This window comes from Lepidochelys kempii, chromosome 9 (genome assembly GCF_965140265.1).
Source record: "Lepidochelys kempii isolate rLepKem1 chromosome 9, rLepKem1.hap2, whole genome shotgun sequence".
Classification (NCBI taxonomy): Eukaryota; Metazoa; Chordata; order Testudines; family Cheloniidae; genus Lepidochelys; species Lepidochelys kempii.
This window is the reverse complement of record NC_133264.1, coordinates 15504034-15516680: the sequence shown is the minus strand read 5'-3', so window position 1 is coordinate 15516680 and position 12647 is coordinate 15504034. Positions and strand designations below refer to the sequence as shown.

Sequence of the window (12647 nt, the reverse complement as noted above, 5' to 3'; positions counted from 1 at the left end):
GGGGATAGTACTATTGTGGTTTGCCATGCTAAAAATGTGGACTCAGAATTTCAGTTTCTGACTTCATCTAACAATTAATCCCGTTTATGTATAAATAACCTTTAGTGCATGCCATGCAGGTTTTGCGAGGGTGTCAGAAAACCTGTTTGGCACTTTCAGGGTTCACTTAGGAATTATTTTAATTGTCGGCTACCTGTTTATTTTAAAACTCAATTTGTGACATCAGCAGTTGCTGTGTGTTCACCACCACCACCACCATCACATGTCAGTAGAAGAACTGAAACCTGGATCTTCAGCACCAAAAGCTTAAACCTGTAGCACTTCAGCTAATGGGACAACTCCCTTAGCTGGTAGCCATAGTAAGCTTTTATCCTTATGTGAACCAGTCTGTGCAAGTTGACTTCAGAGTATTAAATGTGTTCCAGTATTTTCTTGGGGTAGCCCATAAGATTTACTGTTTCTCTTACATTAAGAGAAACTTCACTTTCTTCAAATCACTGAAGTTCATTAAAGGACAAAGCTTTTCACCAAATAAAGAGCATATATACGTGTGTCCTAGCTAGTAGTCATAAAAAAAATTTCAATGGAACATTGGCTGGATATTGTGTATCAAGTTCCAAATCCCTGTCTGAACGTATGAAAAACAATTATGCAAGCATATGTCCATAATAACAGAAGAAATCTCACAGTAGTTCATCTGGTAATAATGTATGTCCAAAAAAAATGATCACTTGGATCTTTTTATTGTAAAATTCTCTTTGGCCTGTAAAATACTGAATTGACATCAAATGTAATTTTTTAACTGTAAATATATTTCGTTTTGGCTATGATTTCATTCTATTAAGATACCTAAGAGATTTCAATTGCTTTGTCTGACTTGAGACTTTGGGCTTTTTTTTATAGATGTCTGTCTAATCCAGTGCAATTTTTAACCAGTCGAGTTGTTTGAAGCAAACAGTTAATGTATTACCTCTAGGACAACAGTAGGAGAACAAGAAATTATAGGAAAATTGGTGTAAGACTAACCTGCAAATGGTTCTTGAGAAATTTTTTTGATACAACTTAACATTTCATGTTCTACAATTTCAACTTTTGTTGAAGAGATATTTTACTTTGGGCATGGTTAACTAAGTTCACTGACATTAAACTAAAATGTTGTTGGTAACTTTGAGAGCAATGTTTACATTAAGATGAGAAACACTTTATGGTTTTCACCCCCTTCTCAGTATCTTAGGATTTAGGACTTGGTTTAGAAGGCATCTGCTTAACATATCATGATCAGGAACAATAGCTGGGGTGCTTTTCAGCTAGAGGCAATGTATTTTTCAGATGAGATGTTAAATGATCTGCATTATGGACATTAGAGATTTCCAGAGCTCTTTCTTGCAGGAAAGTACATCTTTAAACTCGAATATTGCAACCACATTCCCAATGAAACTACATTTTTGCAAGCTGTGTTGGACCTCAAAGAGTAAATTCCAAGTACAGTTGCACAGCACATTAGTTTTGCAAGTACTGGTATCATTAATGGGAGAGGAGTGCCAGATTTCTGTGGAAAAGTATAGAAAATTTATAACTGAGTCTCTAAATCATTCAGCGTCTTACACCTTCTGAAATAACAGAGATTTTTGCTATATAAGTATTTTGGAGAAATCTGCTAGAATGATAAAACTTGTAAAAGTTGACATGTAGCAGAAATTAATAAGAAACATAAAACTTTGTGCGCTGGAATGTAGCCTCAGCTCCTCCTCACATAGGCTAATTTTTTTCACTGTTACATTTGACATTGCAATTTTAAGAGATTAGTCATTTTCATTATCTAAATTTAAGAGATTATGTGGCAGAATGCTCAGGGATACAAAATGATTTCTCAGGGATTTCTTCAGAAGAGTTACTTAGAAGTACGTACTTTCTTTTCAGGATCGCCACTGTAAGCATTGATTTTAGAAGCATTAACGTTTTTTCCCTCTCTCAGCACGGTATCAGAAGTCTGTTCAAATGGAAGCTACTGTACTGTACAGACCTATGACTAATATGATGCTTCTGGCATTATTCCAGCGGATTGTCCTGTTAAGGAATGTAGCAGAGCAAAAAAAAGCTGTGCTAATTTTAGGCTCTGTCTACACTAAGATTATTTGGACATATAGACTCATAGATTTTAAGGTCAGATGGGACCATCATAATTCCTAACAGGGGCACCTCCAGTGACCCATTTAGTCCAGTATGCTGTCTCCAGTGGTAGCCAGCAGTTTATGTTTCAGAAGAAGGTGCAAGGAATCCCTAAATGGACAATTATGGATGGAATAACTAGCCTACAGCAGGGGAAATTTCTTCTTAGCAATTGTCAGTTAGAGATTGGCTTACGACCTGAAGCATTCCTAAATTGTTTTGTTTTTCCTGTCTATGTATATACCACTGTGGATATTTTTGAATCAGTGTTGCATCCTGAGAAGTGGTTATCATTGAACTGCCCACAGTGAAATCTAGGTCTTTGTTTCCTGTCTCTCAGCCAGTTTCAGGTTCATTACAAAAAGAAAAGGAGTACTTGTGGCACCTTAGAGACTAACAAATTTACAGTTCTTCATCTCTCACCAATGACTACTTAGTTTCCTTAATAACTCTTAGGAGTGGTATTTACAAGCAATTACTTGGTAAAGAGCAAATATATTTCGTATACTTATAAGAGAACACATTGGAATTCACACTGACTAACATTTCTTTTATAGGTTTCAAATATTCAAGCAAGAACAGTTTTACTTACATGGTGTCCTCCAACTGGCCTTTTAAGTGTGGATAGACACAATAATGGCTTGCCTTACACTTGTACTTATGAGGTTGCCTTATCAGACAAAGGGAGGGATGGAAAGTACAAGATAATTTACAGGTAACTATGTACTATTTTTATGTGTTGTTCTATATTTATATTTTAGTTAAAAATGAGCTATCCTGGTTCTTCAGGTCCTGCCAATTTCACAAAAAAGTATTTTGTCCCAGTTTTTGTAATTCTAGCCCCACCTAAAAAAGCTTCCTGAAAATTGATTGAGAGCATGTGTGTGTGGGAGAGGCCACCCCTTCCCCTCACCCCCCAGCAGACGTGGCCCATGTTGTCACTTTCTGCCTCATTCCTCTCCAAAGAATAGAGTTACTATTTCCTGTCCGTCAAGTTATCAAAACCCTCTCATATACACTTTCCGGGTGTGACAGCCACCTGCCAGAGCTAAAACCATGAGCTGCTACAGCTAGAGTTTAGCAGCCATGTCTCTATAGCTGGGGATTGTAACAGCTCATATCCTCTGCAGATCAGCACATAGGGGGACCTGTAATACACACTCACCAGTGCATTACATAGGCTCCCCAACAAAATCATCCTCTGTGCACTTTGTTATCACCAGACCCAACTGTGACATAAGTTATAATTCTAGTGAGACTTTTCCGTTTCTAAATTCTGTGATCCTATGAGTTCATTTTATGGTCAAGTATGTGTAGTGTAATTCCATATATTCTTCACCCAGCGACCACCAATATGGAAAAAAGTGCTGAGATGCCAGATTGGCTATTATGAAGTAATTGTCCTCCACAGATTTCAGTAAAGGGAATCTAGGTAGCATAATAATTACCTTTTGTGTCCAAGTTCATCTCCATTCTCAGCATGTCCTGTAACTTATCACACAGTTATAATGTAAATAGGATGTATATACATACGCACACACACACTCAATACTCCATGTGTGTGTATATATATATATGTGTGTGTGTGTATATATATACACTCCATTATAAGTAGCTAGGGTAATTGTTGTAATCAAAAGAAAATCTTGCAAAGTATTGACCATCTTATCTGCCCAAGAGGTCAGGCTGCGCTAACTCATGTGCCAGTGTGTCATAGGGAACAATCCTGAATTTGCAGGGAATTGGATTGCCTTGCCCATCTCTAACCTCTGTCAACCCAGAAAGCACATGTTCATACCTGAAAAGACACTTCCTTGCTTTCAAAACACTTTCTATTCTTGTATCACATCTCCATGAGACCTCACTTGACTGTAATAAATGTATTTATTGTATTGAGATGCTATTTTTTCTTTGTTTTAATAAAAGTGGGGATAAACCAAGTACTGATGTTACGGGGTGCTCCACAGTTGTTGCTGGACTTAGAGTTGACCTTTAGCCCTAATAATCCAAGAGGTTTCTTAGAGTCCCATAATAGACAAAACCTCCACAGATTCAGCAATTTGTGAGTCATTCTAATTTTCCATCTCCCGCAGATGGCTTGGAAGAGAAGACAATACATGGCCAGATTCTTCTCCCATTGCCACTACAATTTAGGGACCCACACACTGGAAGGATTTATGGATAGCCTGGGTGTTAGTTTAAAAAAAACCCTTAGTTAACTAACCATTCAATATCTAAAGTTCAGTCCTCTACCACTGGTTTTGCCATTGATTTGAATGGGCACAGGCTGTGGTTGCTAGTAATGGAGATTATGTACTTCCCTGCCGAGCCCAAATATAGCATATAACATTGGACAAGACCTCAAAATGAGGGCCCCAACTGAAGCATTAATGCAAGATTCTAAAGTTCAAGCCATGTTAGAATCTTTTGATATAATATTTGATATAATATTCACCAACCCAGTTTGATGATTCAGCATTTCTGAAGCAGGTACTTTGCAATAATAAAAGTAAAACATCATGGAACTGGGGTATGATTGAGTCACATTTTCAGCATAACTTAGGGAGAGTTGAAAGGCCTTGTAAGTTAAATTGACGTGGGTGTGTATGTGTAAAGATAGTAGAAACAAATCCATATTATAGGGTTACTTTATAAATGGAAAACATAGCTACTTCTCTTTCCTTTAATATGGAAACTTGTAAAGATTTCCAGTCTGTTGACAAGTTGGTCCTATATTATTTACTTTTATTTTCCTATCCTGGAAATTATTTATTTTTTCAATGCATCATTTGTAGGAGCCCCTAGATGTCAGAAATTCAATAGCTGTACTAACTGAGGTACTGTTTTTCATGATATATGGATGATTTCTTTCTGCAGTGGAGAAGAATTAGAATATAACCTGAAAGACCTTAGGCCAGCAACAGATTATCATGTCAGGTGAGTTGTTATGAATCTGAATATCTCTTAAATATAATCTGTTCAATTATATCTGAAAAAGAAAATGGAGTCTTTTGACTTCTGCATGATATAGCTCAAGAATTTCACAGTACTTTCTCAATAGCCCTTAAATATTTAGGAGTAGCTTTCCATCTCTCAGGCAGTAAATTAAGAGAGAGATTTTCAAACAATGCATTGTCTATCATAGTGTGTCATCACTAAAGTGAAAGAAAAGAGGTGTAGCTATATCAACTGGCTAGAGACTATATAACAGGCCTTAAAGTACCTATGTATGAAAGTGTATCTCAGGCTTACCAAAGTGTTTGACTAAAGCTACTGGCATCTGTCCAATGTGTCATCATGTTTGTTTGTTAGGAAAATAAAACCAAAGTGTTCCCATTTTTTTTTATAAGTAGTATTGGCTGCCTAGTAGGTTACATCCATTGCCTACCCTACTCTTTATTAATTTGACTTTTACTGGTCTCTAAAAAAATGTATTGGACCATTTTTTCCAGCATCTGAATATTTTAGGTTAGCTCTGTGATTATGAGCTGCCTAGATTTTAATTTTACACTCAGACTCATATTTTGAAAAGTACATTCTAATATTGCAGATATTAGCTATGCAAAACTTGGCGGTGAAAAAGAAAAGTTTGTGCTAAAGTTCTGTGTGAGTATGAGGAAATTATGAGCACAAAAATATTGGTGCACAAAATTGCATTTAAGAATTTAAGCTGAGACCCCATGACAAATGCAAACTCTTTTGAAGCTGTTTATTCATATTCCCAGATCAGCTATTTTGCAGAACTAGGATTGTCTGTAATGGAAGATTCTATATGCAGATTGATGGAAGGATATACTCTTCATACATGATCAGTTATCAGTATTCAAACTATAAGGATAATGTCAGAATTAATCTGCAGCTTTTATAAAGCTGACTTGATACTTTAAAAGGTTTTACTGCATGTTTATATGCCTCTTTAAAACTGACAAATTAACACCCAACAAAAGGCATTCACTTCTAGGTCGTGTTTCTCCTTAGATTATAGAGCTACATGTTGGTTGCTTTTTTATTGTTATTTTTCATTGTTAACACGTGTTTCAGTTTTACACACTGATATTTTGACACCAAGTTTTATTATCCATATTTTTATGGCTTTCTTTAAGACTTTACTTATGAACCCAAACCTCAAATTCACATCCTGTTCATTTATGTTCAATATCCTGAACAAAATTTCCTTTCACTCCTTCTGCCTATTGTTTCCTTCTGTTTTCTAGACAAAGGCAAAGTCTGGCACACTTTTTCCCATCGGTGCTGCTACTCTGTGTAACGGCTTAACCTAATAAACAGAAGATTGCTTCTGAATCTAAAATATCAAACATATGTCAATCTGCTGGTGTTAGAACTTTTTAAAAACAAATACATGACTGAGTTTCAGGAATATCTTATAATTATTTTTCAAGTGGAAGAACAAGAGGATAAATAACTCCTTCCAAATCTATGGAACAAGCGTGCTTTTGGGTCCCAAACGAGCGTCCCAGCCATAGTAATTAGCGGATAATTGTGATAGTTCTCAGGGTACCCAGGACTGTGAGTCACTTTGGGCATGGCTACACTCAAAGCTTAGGTACCGTTTACACAGGCGCTTTACAGCGCTGTAACTTGCTGCGCTCAGGGGGGTGCTTTTCACACCCCTAAGGGAGAACGTTGCAGCACTGTCAAGTGCCAGTGTAGCCATAGCCTTCGTTACCGTGTCTCTAGCGGGAGGGAGTCTTTGCCCATGGTGACTGTGTGTCAGCCCTGTCTTCGCCTTGCAAGTTAACAAGTTCTCAAGTCCCTTTGAAGCATTCCCTTGTGATATCCAGTCCCTGGCACTGGCTACTCACAGAAATCTCAGATCCTTGCTCCCAAAGGAGCAGAGTACCCCATCTTACCAGCTTTACTTTAAACTTTCGCTCCTGTAATACACACAGCACTTGTAATGAAACCAAAGGAGGTTTATTTAAGATAGAATGGGGTGTTAACCGGAAACAAGATGGTGGAAACAAATGGTTACAATAAAAAAAAACCATAAAATGCGAACCCTTTTCTACACTTTATTTTCCTATCTAATAAAGTAACTTGGGATCCAGTTTTTCATGAGAACATCCCTGCTCTCCAAGATGTCTCCTCAGTGAAAGGATGCAGAGGGTTTCTCTCCCCATCCTCATATATCAGTTTCTTGTCTTTATTCACAGACAGAGCAAACCTGTGTTTATTGTAAAGTTCCTTTTTTTTACCTCCAGGTGATTTCGATTACTTGCAGTTGTCTTTGATGTTTTGCCATGCTTGAAAGGGCCATCACCAAGACGTAATGTCTCCCTGGTGACTAACTTTTACTCCAAGTCCATAAAGCATACTTTCAATATAATTCCATCGTTCCTCAAATATTACCCATACTTACATCTCTCAATGATTATGAATCTTGACAAGTTATGCACTTTCTGTAGATACCTGACATACTACTCTTTATTGATAAATATCCTGGAAGGCATGTGTTTGGTGTAGTGAATTTGTCAGATCTGAGGTGAGAGGGGTGGGGGTGGAGTTGGAGGTGTGGAGAGGGAGATGGATTGACACCAGAATAGCCAATAGCCTAGTGGTAAGGGTACTCACCGGAGATGTGGGGTTCTGCTCTGAATCAGGCACTTGAACCTGGGTCTCCCACATGCCAGGTGAATGCCCTAACGGTTTCCCTCCCACCCCACCCCGGGGATATTGGGTATTCTGATGTGGGGTCTCACTCTTTTTTTTCATCAGAAATTTGAAAGTGTCTCCTTTTCATTCTGATGAAAACAAATGTAAAAACCTTAAAATTGTTTACAAAACAGAATTCTTGTTTTGGGGCCAGCCCTAGTAAATGTGTAAAGTCCATAAATAAACTTGCATGACCAGCACTTAATATGGAGATTATCCTAGGTCTCAGTGACCTTGGCCAAATTTCTAAGGCTTTACGTTTTCCCACATTGTTCTTGAAAAATTTTTCTGATGTATTAGGCACAAAAAACCTTCAGGCTCTTACATAGCTTCACTATGAACCTACATCTTACTTTTCTTCAAGAAATATATTTTATTGCAACCATTTCAAATACAACCCCCCTCATCTTTTGATGAGATTCCATGTGTCCATCATGTAGTACTTACCGGTGATAGGGAAGTCTGGAATTATTGAAGGCACTTGTGTCTTTTTTTAAGGTGCATTCTACCTTACAACTCCAGAAACACAGGTGACTTGGAATTTAGAACCACTTCCCTAACACTAATGTAAGGGTTCAGATGGGTTTTCTTCATGACTTTCTCTAATCTTGCAAATCTAACATGAGACACTACGGAGTCAGTAGCCATTCAGGCATGAAATCACTAAGGAGTAAGGTCTAGTCTACACTGGGAATTTACATCAGCATAGCTACATCTGTCAGGACTGTGAAAAATCCACATCCCTGAGAGATGTAGCTATCCCTACCTAACCTCTGGTATAGACAGGTCTAGGTCGACAGAAGAATTCTTCCATTTGTTATACCAATAAAATAAAAACCAGCAGGATCTTATTAAAGGAAATAAGGCAAAATGCCACATTTATTGTGAATACAGAAAGAATCTTAATAAGCAGTTAGTTATAGGTATAACATTCCATTCAATTTCATATTTATTCACACACACACACACACACACACACACACACACACACACACAGGTTCTGCAAGGTTGTTATCATAGTTACCAACCTTAGAGTTGCTCGTGCCAAGCCACTGGCCACGAGGAGGGAGCAGGGCCTTGTCAGATGCACATCTGACGCTCCTGGAAGTTGATTTGCAGAATCAGACCCCAAAGTTCTCAGTTTCTAGAGTCCATTTTTATAGGAATTTATTCCTATGCCAGTCTATGGGAATTGCTTCATCGTGCTGTTGCTGGATCAATCAGCAGATGACACATTCCTGATGGCTCCGTGTTGTTCTTCGGTTCTCCCATCGTTGAGGCTGTTGGGTGGATTCCAGTCTGCCCTCGCGGGGGGGGTCCTCTGGTTGTTTCCACTTGACACCTTCTTCAGCCAATGGACACTGGATTCTTAGGCTGGCACCTCCCTGATCATTCATTTATTATCCACACCAAGCATCCATCCACATACATCCTCTATCTCTATTTTAATCACAATTGTTAACAAAGCGAAATAAATACAACAAAAGGGTGGGGAATCTCTATGTGAGTAGTTGTTGTTACAAAGTATTGCTTTGAGCACAGACTGTGTCTTAGGATGTACTAACACAGTTAGCAGCTTGCAAGTTTCACGCAGAGAGGGAGAGAAACAGGGAAAACAAGAGACCAAAAACCAAGAGACCTCTTAATTAGTAATACTCTGGAATTTAAACTACGGGGAATCAAACTGAATTGTGATTTTAATACAGAACTTCTTTAATATGATCCAACACGTTGACCTAGCTTCTGCCTCTCTTCCCTATAAGAGAAGCCCTCCTGTCGCCATGGATAGCATCTACACTGAAGTGCTACAGTGCTGTAGCTGTGCTGTTATAGCAGTTTGAGTGAGTGAAGATGTGCCCCGAGTGTCAATAGGCAAAGAACAACTTCTAACTGGGAGAAGCCACAATGCAGCTCTTGCTGTCTTGGCTAAAAAGAGGCTCCCTTTGGAGTCACCTAGTTCGAATTGCTGCCTACAGCTGATGTTGATGTTGGTTTGACTCTTGGTTGCAGTGATGCACAGGAGACAAAGACGCAACGAATCAAGCCACCGGTGGGAACTCTGTTAATTAATTAAATTTGTTCTGACTCCTAGTTGCTCATTGGAAGATCCCAGAGGCAATTCTACAAAGCATTGCTCATGAGTGCAAGTTGCTCGTTTGTTGCCCCACAAAGGTTAAATTACTCTTATCTACCCAAAACAAATTTGGTAATTGCCCATTTTTAAACTCCACATTCAAATACACAGTGGCTAAAGGCAACCCAGAAGTCAATGTCTGGATGCAGTTTGAACGGTTTCTGAGCAGAAAGCTGTGCAACTGACTAATTTGCTCTGCTGTACAGAAGATCTACATGGGAAAATAAAACTGTTAAGTTTAAATAAAAATTTTGGCATGTCTTCAACCTGTTGAGTACTGGGGCAGCTATGCAAGCCTATAGCATTTGGTTCCACAAAATAGCCCTTCATTTCAGTCCACAAGGGATTGTCTAAGAACCAGCCCCTTCAGGTTGGCTGGGAGGTTTTTGGTTTCCATAACTACATGCTTCCAAAGGACTATCCCACCTCATGTATTGATCCAGCAAACTCTAGTGACTATCTTCAGCTGAGGCCTGGTGACAGTCTCCTGGGACTTTGGGAAGTGTAAGCTAGGAGTGCCCCATCTTCTCTTTCTGGAGTTCTAAGTAGATCCTAGTTTTATCGAGGTATGCACCAATCCTGTCTGTGGGCACACACATATACACACTGTCTACAGAAACTAGGAAGCCCCTCAAGCTCAGCACTAAACCTGTAAGGAAAGTAATGCTAAACTAAGTCTAGTAAAATAGCAAGGGAGCCTTCAGAGGACTCCTAGACACCTACAGTAAGAGAGAAAAAGTTATCTAGCCTCACTTTTATGGAGGGTCAGGTTACACTCTGGTACTTTTAGAAGACTCTTGGGATTGCGGTGGGCAGTGATCCTGCCTGGTGGATCCACAAAGGCAAAAGATAAAGTGAGCAGGCACCTGTGACTCCCTTGAAGGTCCAGGAGAAATGGGAGAGTTTCTAGCACACAGTTCACTTTTTTCTACCTGAAGAAGAGAAAGACAAGTTGGGAGTGAGGGGCATCCTCTGGGTTGGCGTTGAAGAGGAAGCGATGCCAACTGTGGTTAGAGGAATGTCTGGACTAATGGTCATAGAAGTGTAGGACTAGAAGGGGCCTCAATAGGTCATCTAGTCCACTCCTTTGCGCTCAAGGCAGAACTAACATGTTCTTAAAAACCTCCAATAATGGAGATTTCATAACCTCCCTAGGCAATTTGTTCCAGTGCTTAACTATCCTGACAGGAAGTTTTTCCTAATGTCCAATCCAACCTTCCCTTGCTGCAATTTAAGGCCAGGCTTCTTGCCCTATCCTCAGAGGTTAAAAAGAACAATTTTTCACTCTCTTCCTTTTAACAACTTTTTATGTACTTGAAATCTATTATCATGTCCCCCATCAGTCTTCTCTTCTCCAGACTAAACAAACCTGATCTTTTCATAGGTCCTCATAGGTCATGTTTTCTAGACCTTTAATCATTTCTGTTACTCTCCTCAGGAATCTCTTTGAAAGATTGGTATCTTTCCTGAAATGTGGCATCCACAACTGGACACAGTGCCCCAGCAGAGGGCCTTATCATGAAGTAGAGTGGAAAAATTACTTCTTGTGTCTTGCTTACAACACCCCTGCTAATACATCCCAGAATGATGTTTGCTTTTTTTGCCACAGTATTACACTGTTGACTCATATTTCGTTTGTGATCCATTATAACCCCCAGATCCTTTTGTGCAGCACTCCTTCCTAGGCAGTCATTTACCATTTTGTATGTGTGCAACTGATTGTTGGTTCCTAAGTGGAGTACTTTCCATTTGTCCTTATTCAGTTTCATCCTATTTACGTCAGGCCTTTTCTCCAGTTTGTTCAGATCATTTTGAATTTTAATCCTATCCTCCAAAGCACTTGCAACCCCTCCCAGCCTGGGATCGTCCACAAACTTTATAAGTGTACTCTTTATGCCATTATCTAAATCATTGATGAAGATTGACCAGAACTGGACCCAGAACTGATCCCTGCAGGACCCCATTCGTTATGCCCTTCCAGCTTGACTGAGAACCACTGATAACTTCTCTCCGTGAATGGTTTTCCAACCAGTTATGCACTCACCTTATAGTAGCACCATCTTGGCTCTATTTCCCTAGTTTGTTTATGAGAAGGTCATGCGAGACCGTATCAAAAGCCTTACTAAAGTCAAGATTTACCACATCTACCGCTTCCTCCCCATCCACACGGCTTATTACTCTGTCAAAGAAAGCTATTAGGTTGGTTTGTCACAATTTGTTCTTAACAAATCCATGTTGGGTGTTACTTATCACCTTATTATCTTCTAGGTGTTTGCAAATTGGTTGCTTGATTATTTGCTCTATTATCTTTCCAGGTACTGAAGGTAAGCTGATGTTCAGCCGTAGCTTGTTTGAAAGGAATTGTATTTGACCACTGTATAAATTTCCTCCTCCCAAGTACACAAAACACAGCAAATCTTGAACCCAAGATCTGTGCATATTAGTCCAGGATCTACAAACTCTACTGACAGCCAGCTATAAGAGGCAAACTGCACATTCTTATGGATACTGCACTTAAATTAACATTGCTGAATGAGAGTTGAATGCCAGTTCAGCAGCAAATGGGTTAATAAAGTTCACCCCATGTTTCTGAGCCATCTCTTGCTATATCCTCAAGAAGATTCTAGCATAGTGGGCCAAATATTTGCAGTAGTCAAGAAAAATGGTGGCG

General features: G+C 39.1%; 1 protein-coding gene across 3 annotated transcripts in view; it reads left to right on the top strand.

The window, feature by feature from the left end:
- Positions 1-12647, top strand: part of FNDC3B (fibronectin type III domain containing 3B) — a 358046-nt gene that overhangs the window by 234972 nt on the left and 110427 nt on the right. For all 3 annotated transcript variants that reach the window (XM_073359377.1, XM_073359376.1, XM_073359375.1), the window contains 2 exons: positions 2727-2884; positions 5047-5106. In XM_073359377.1, the coding sequence (XP_073215478.1) occupies positions 2727-2884; positions 5047-5106 (218 nt within the window). The remainder of the gene's footprint in view (positions 1-2726; positions 2885-5046; positions 5107-12647) is intronic.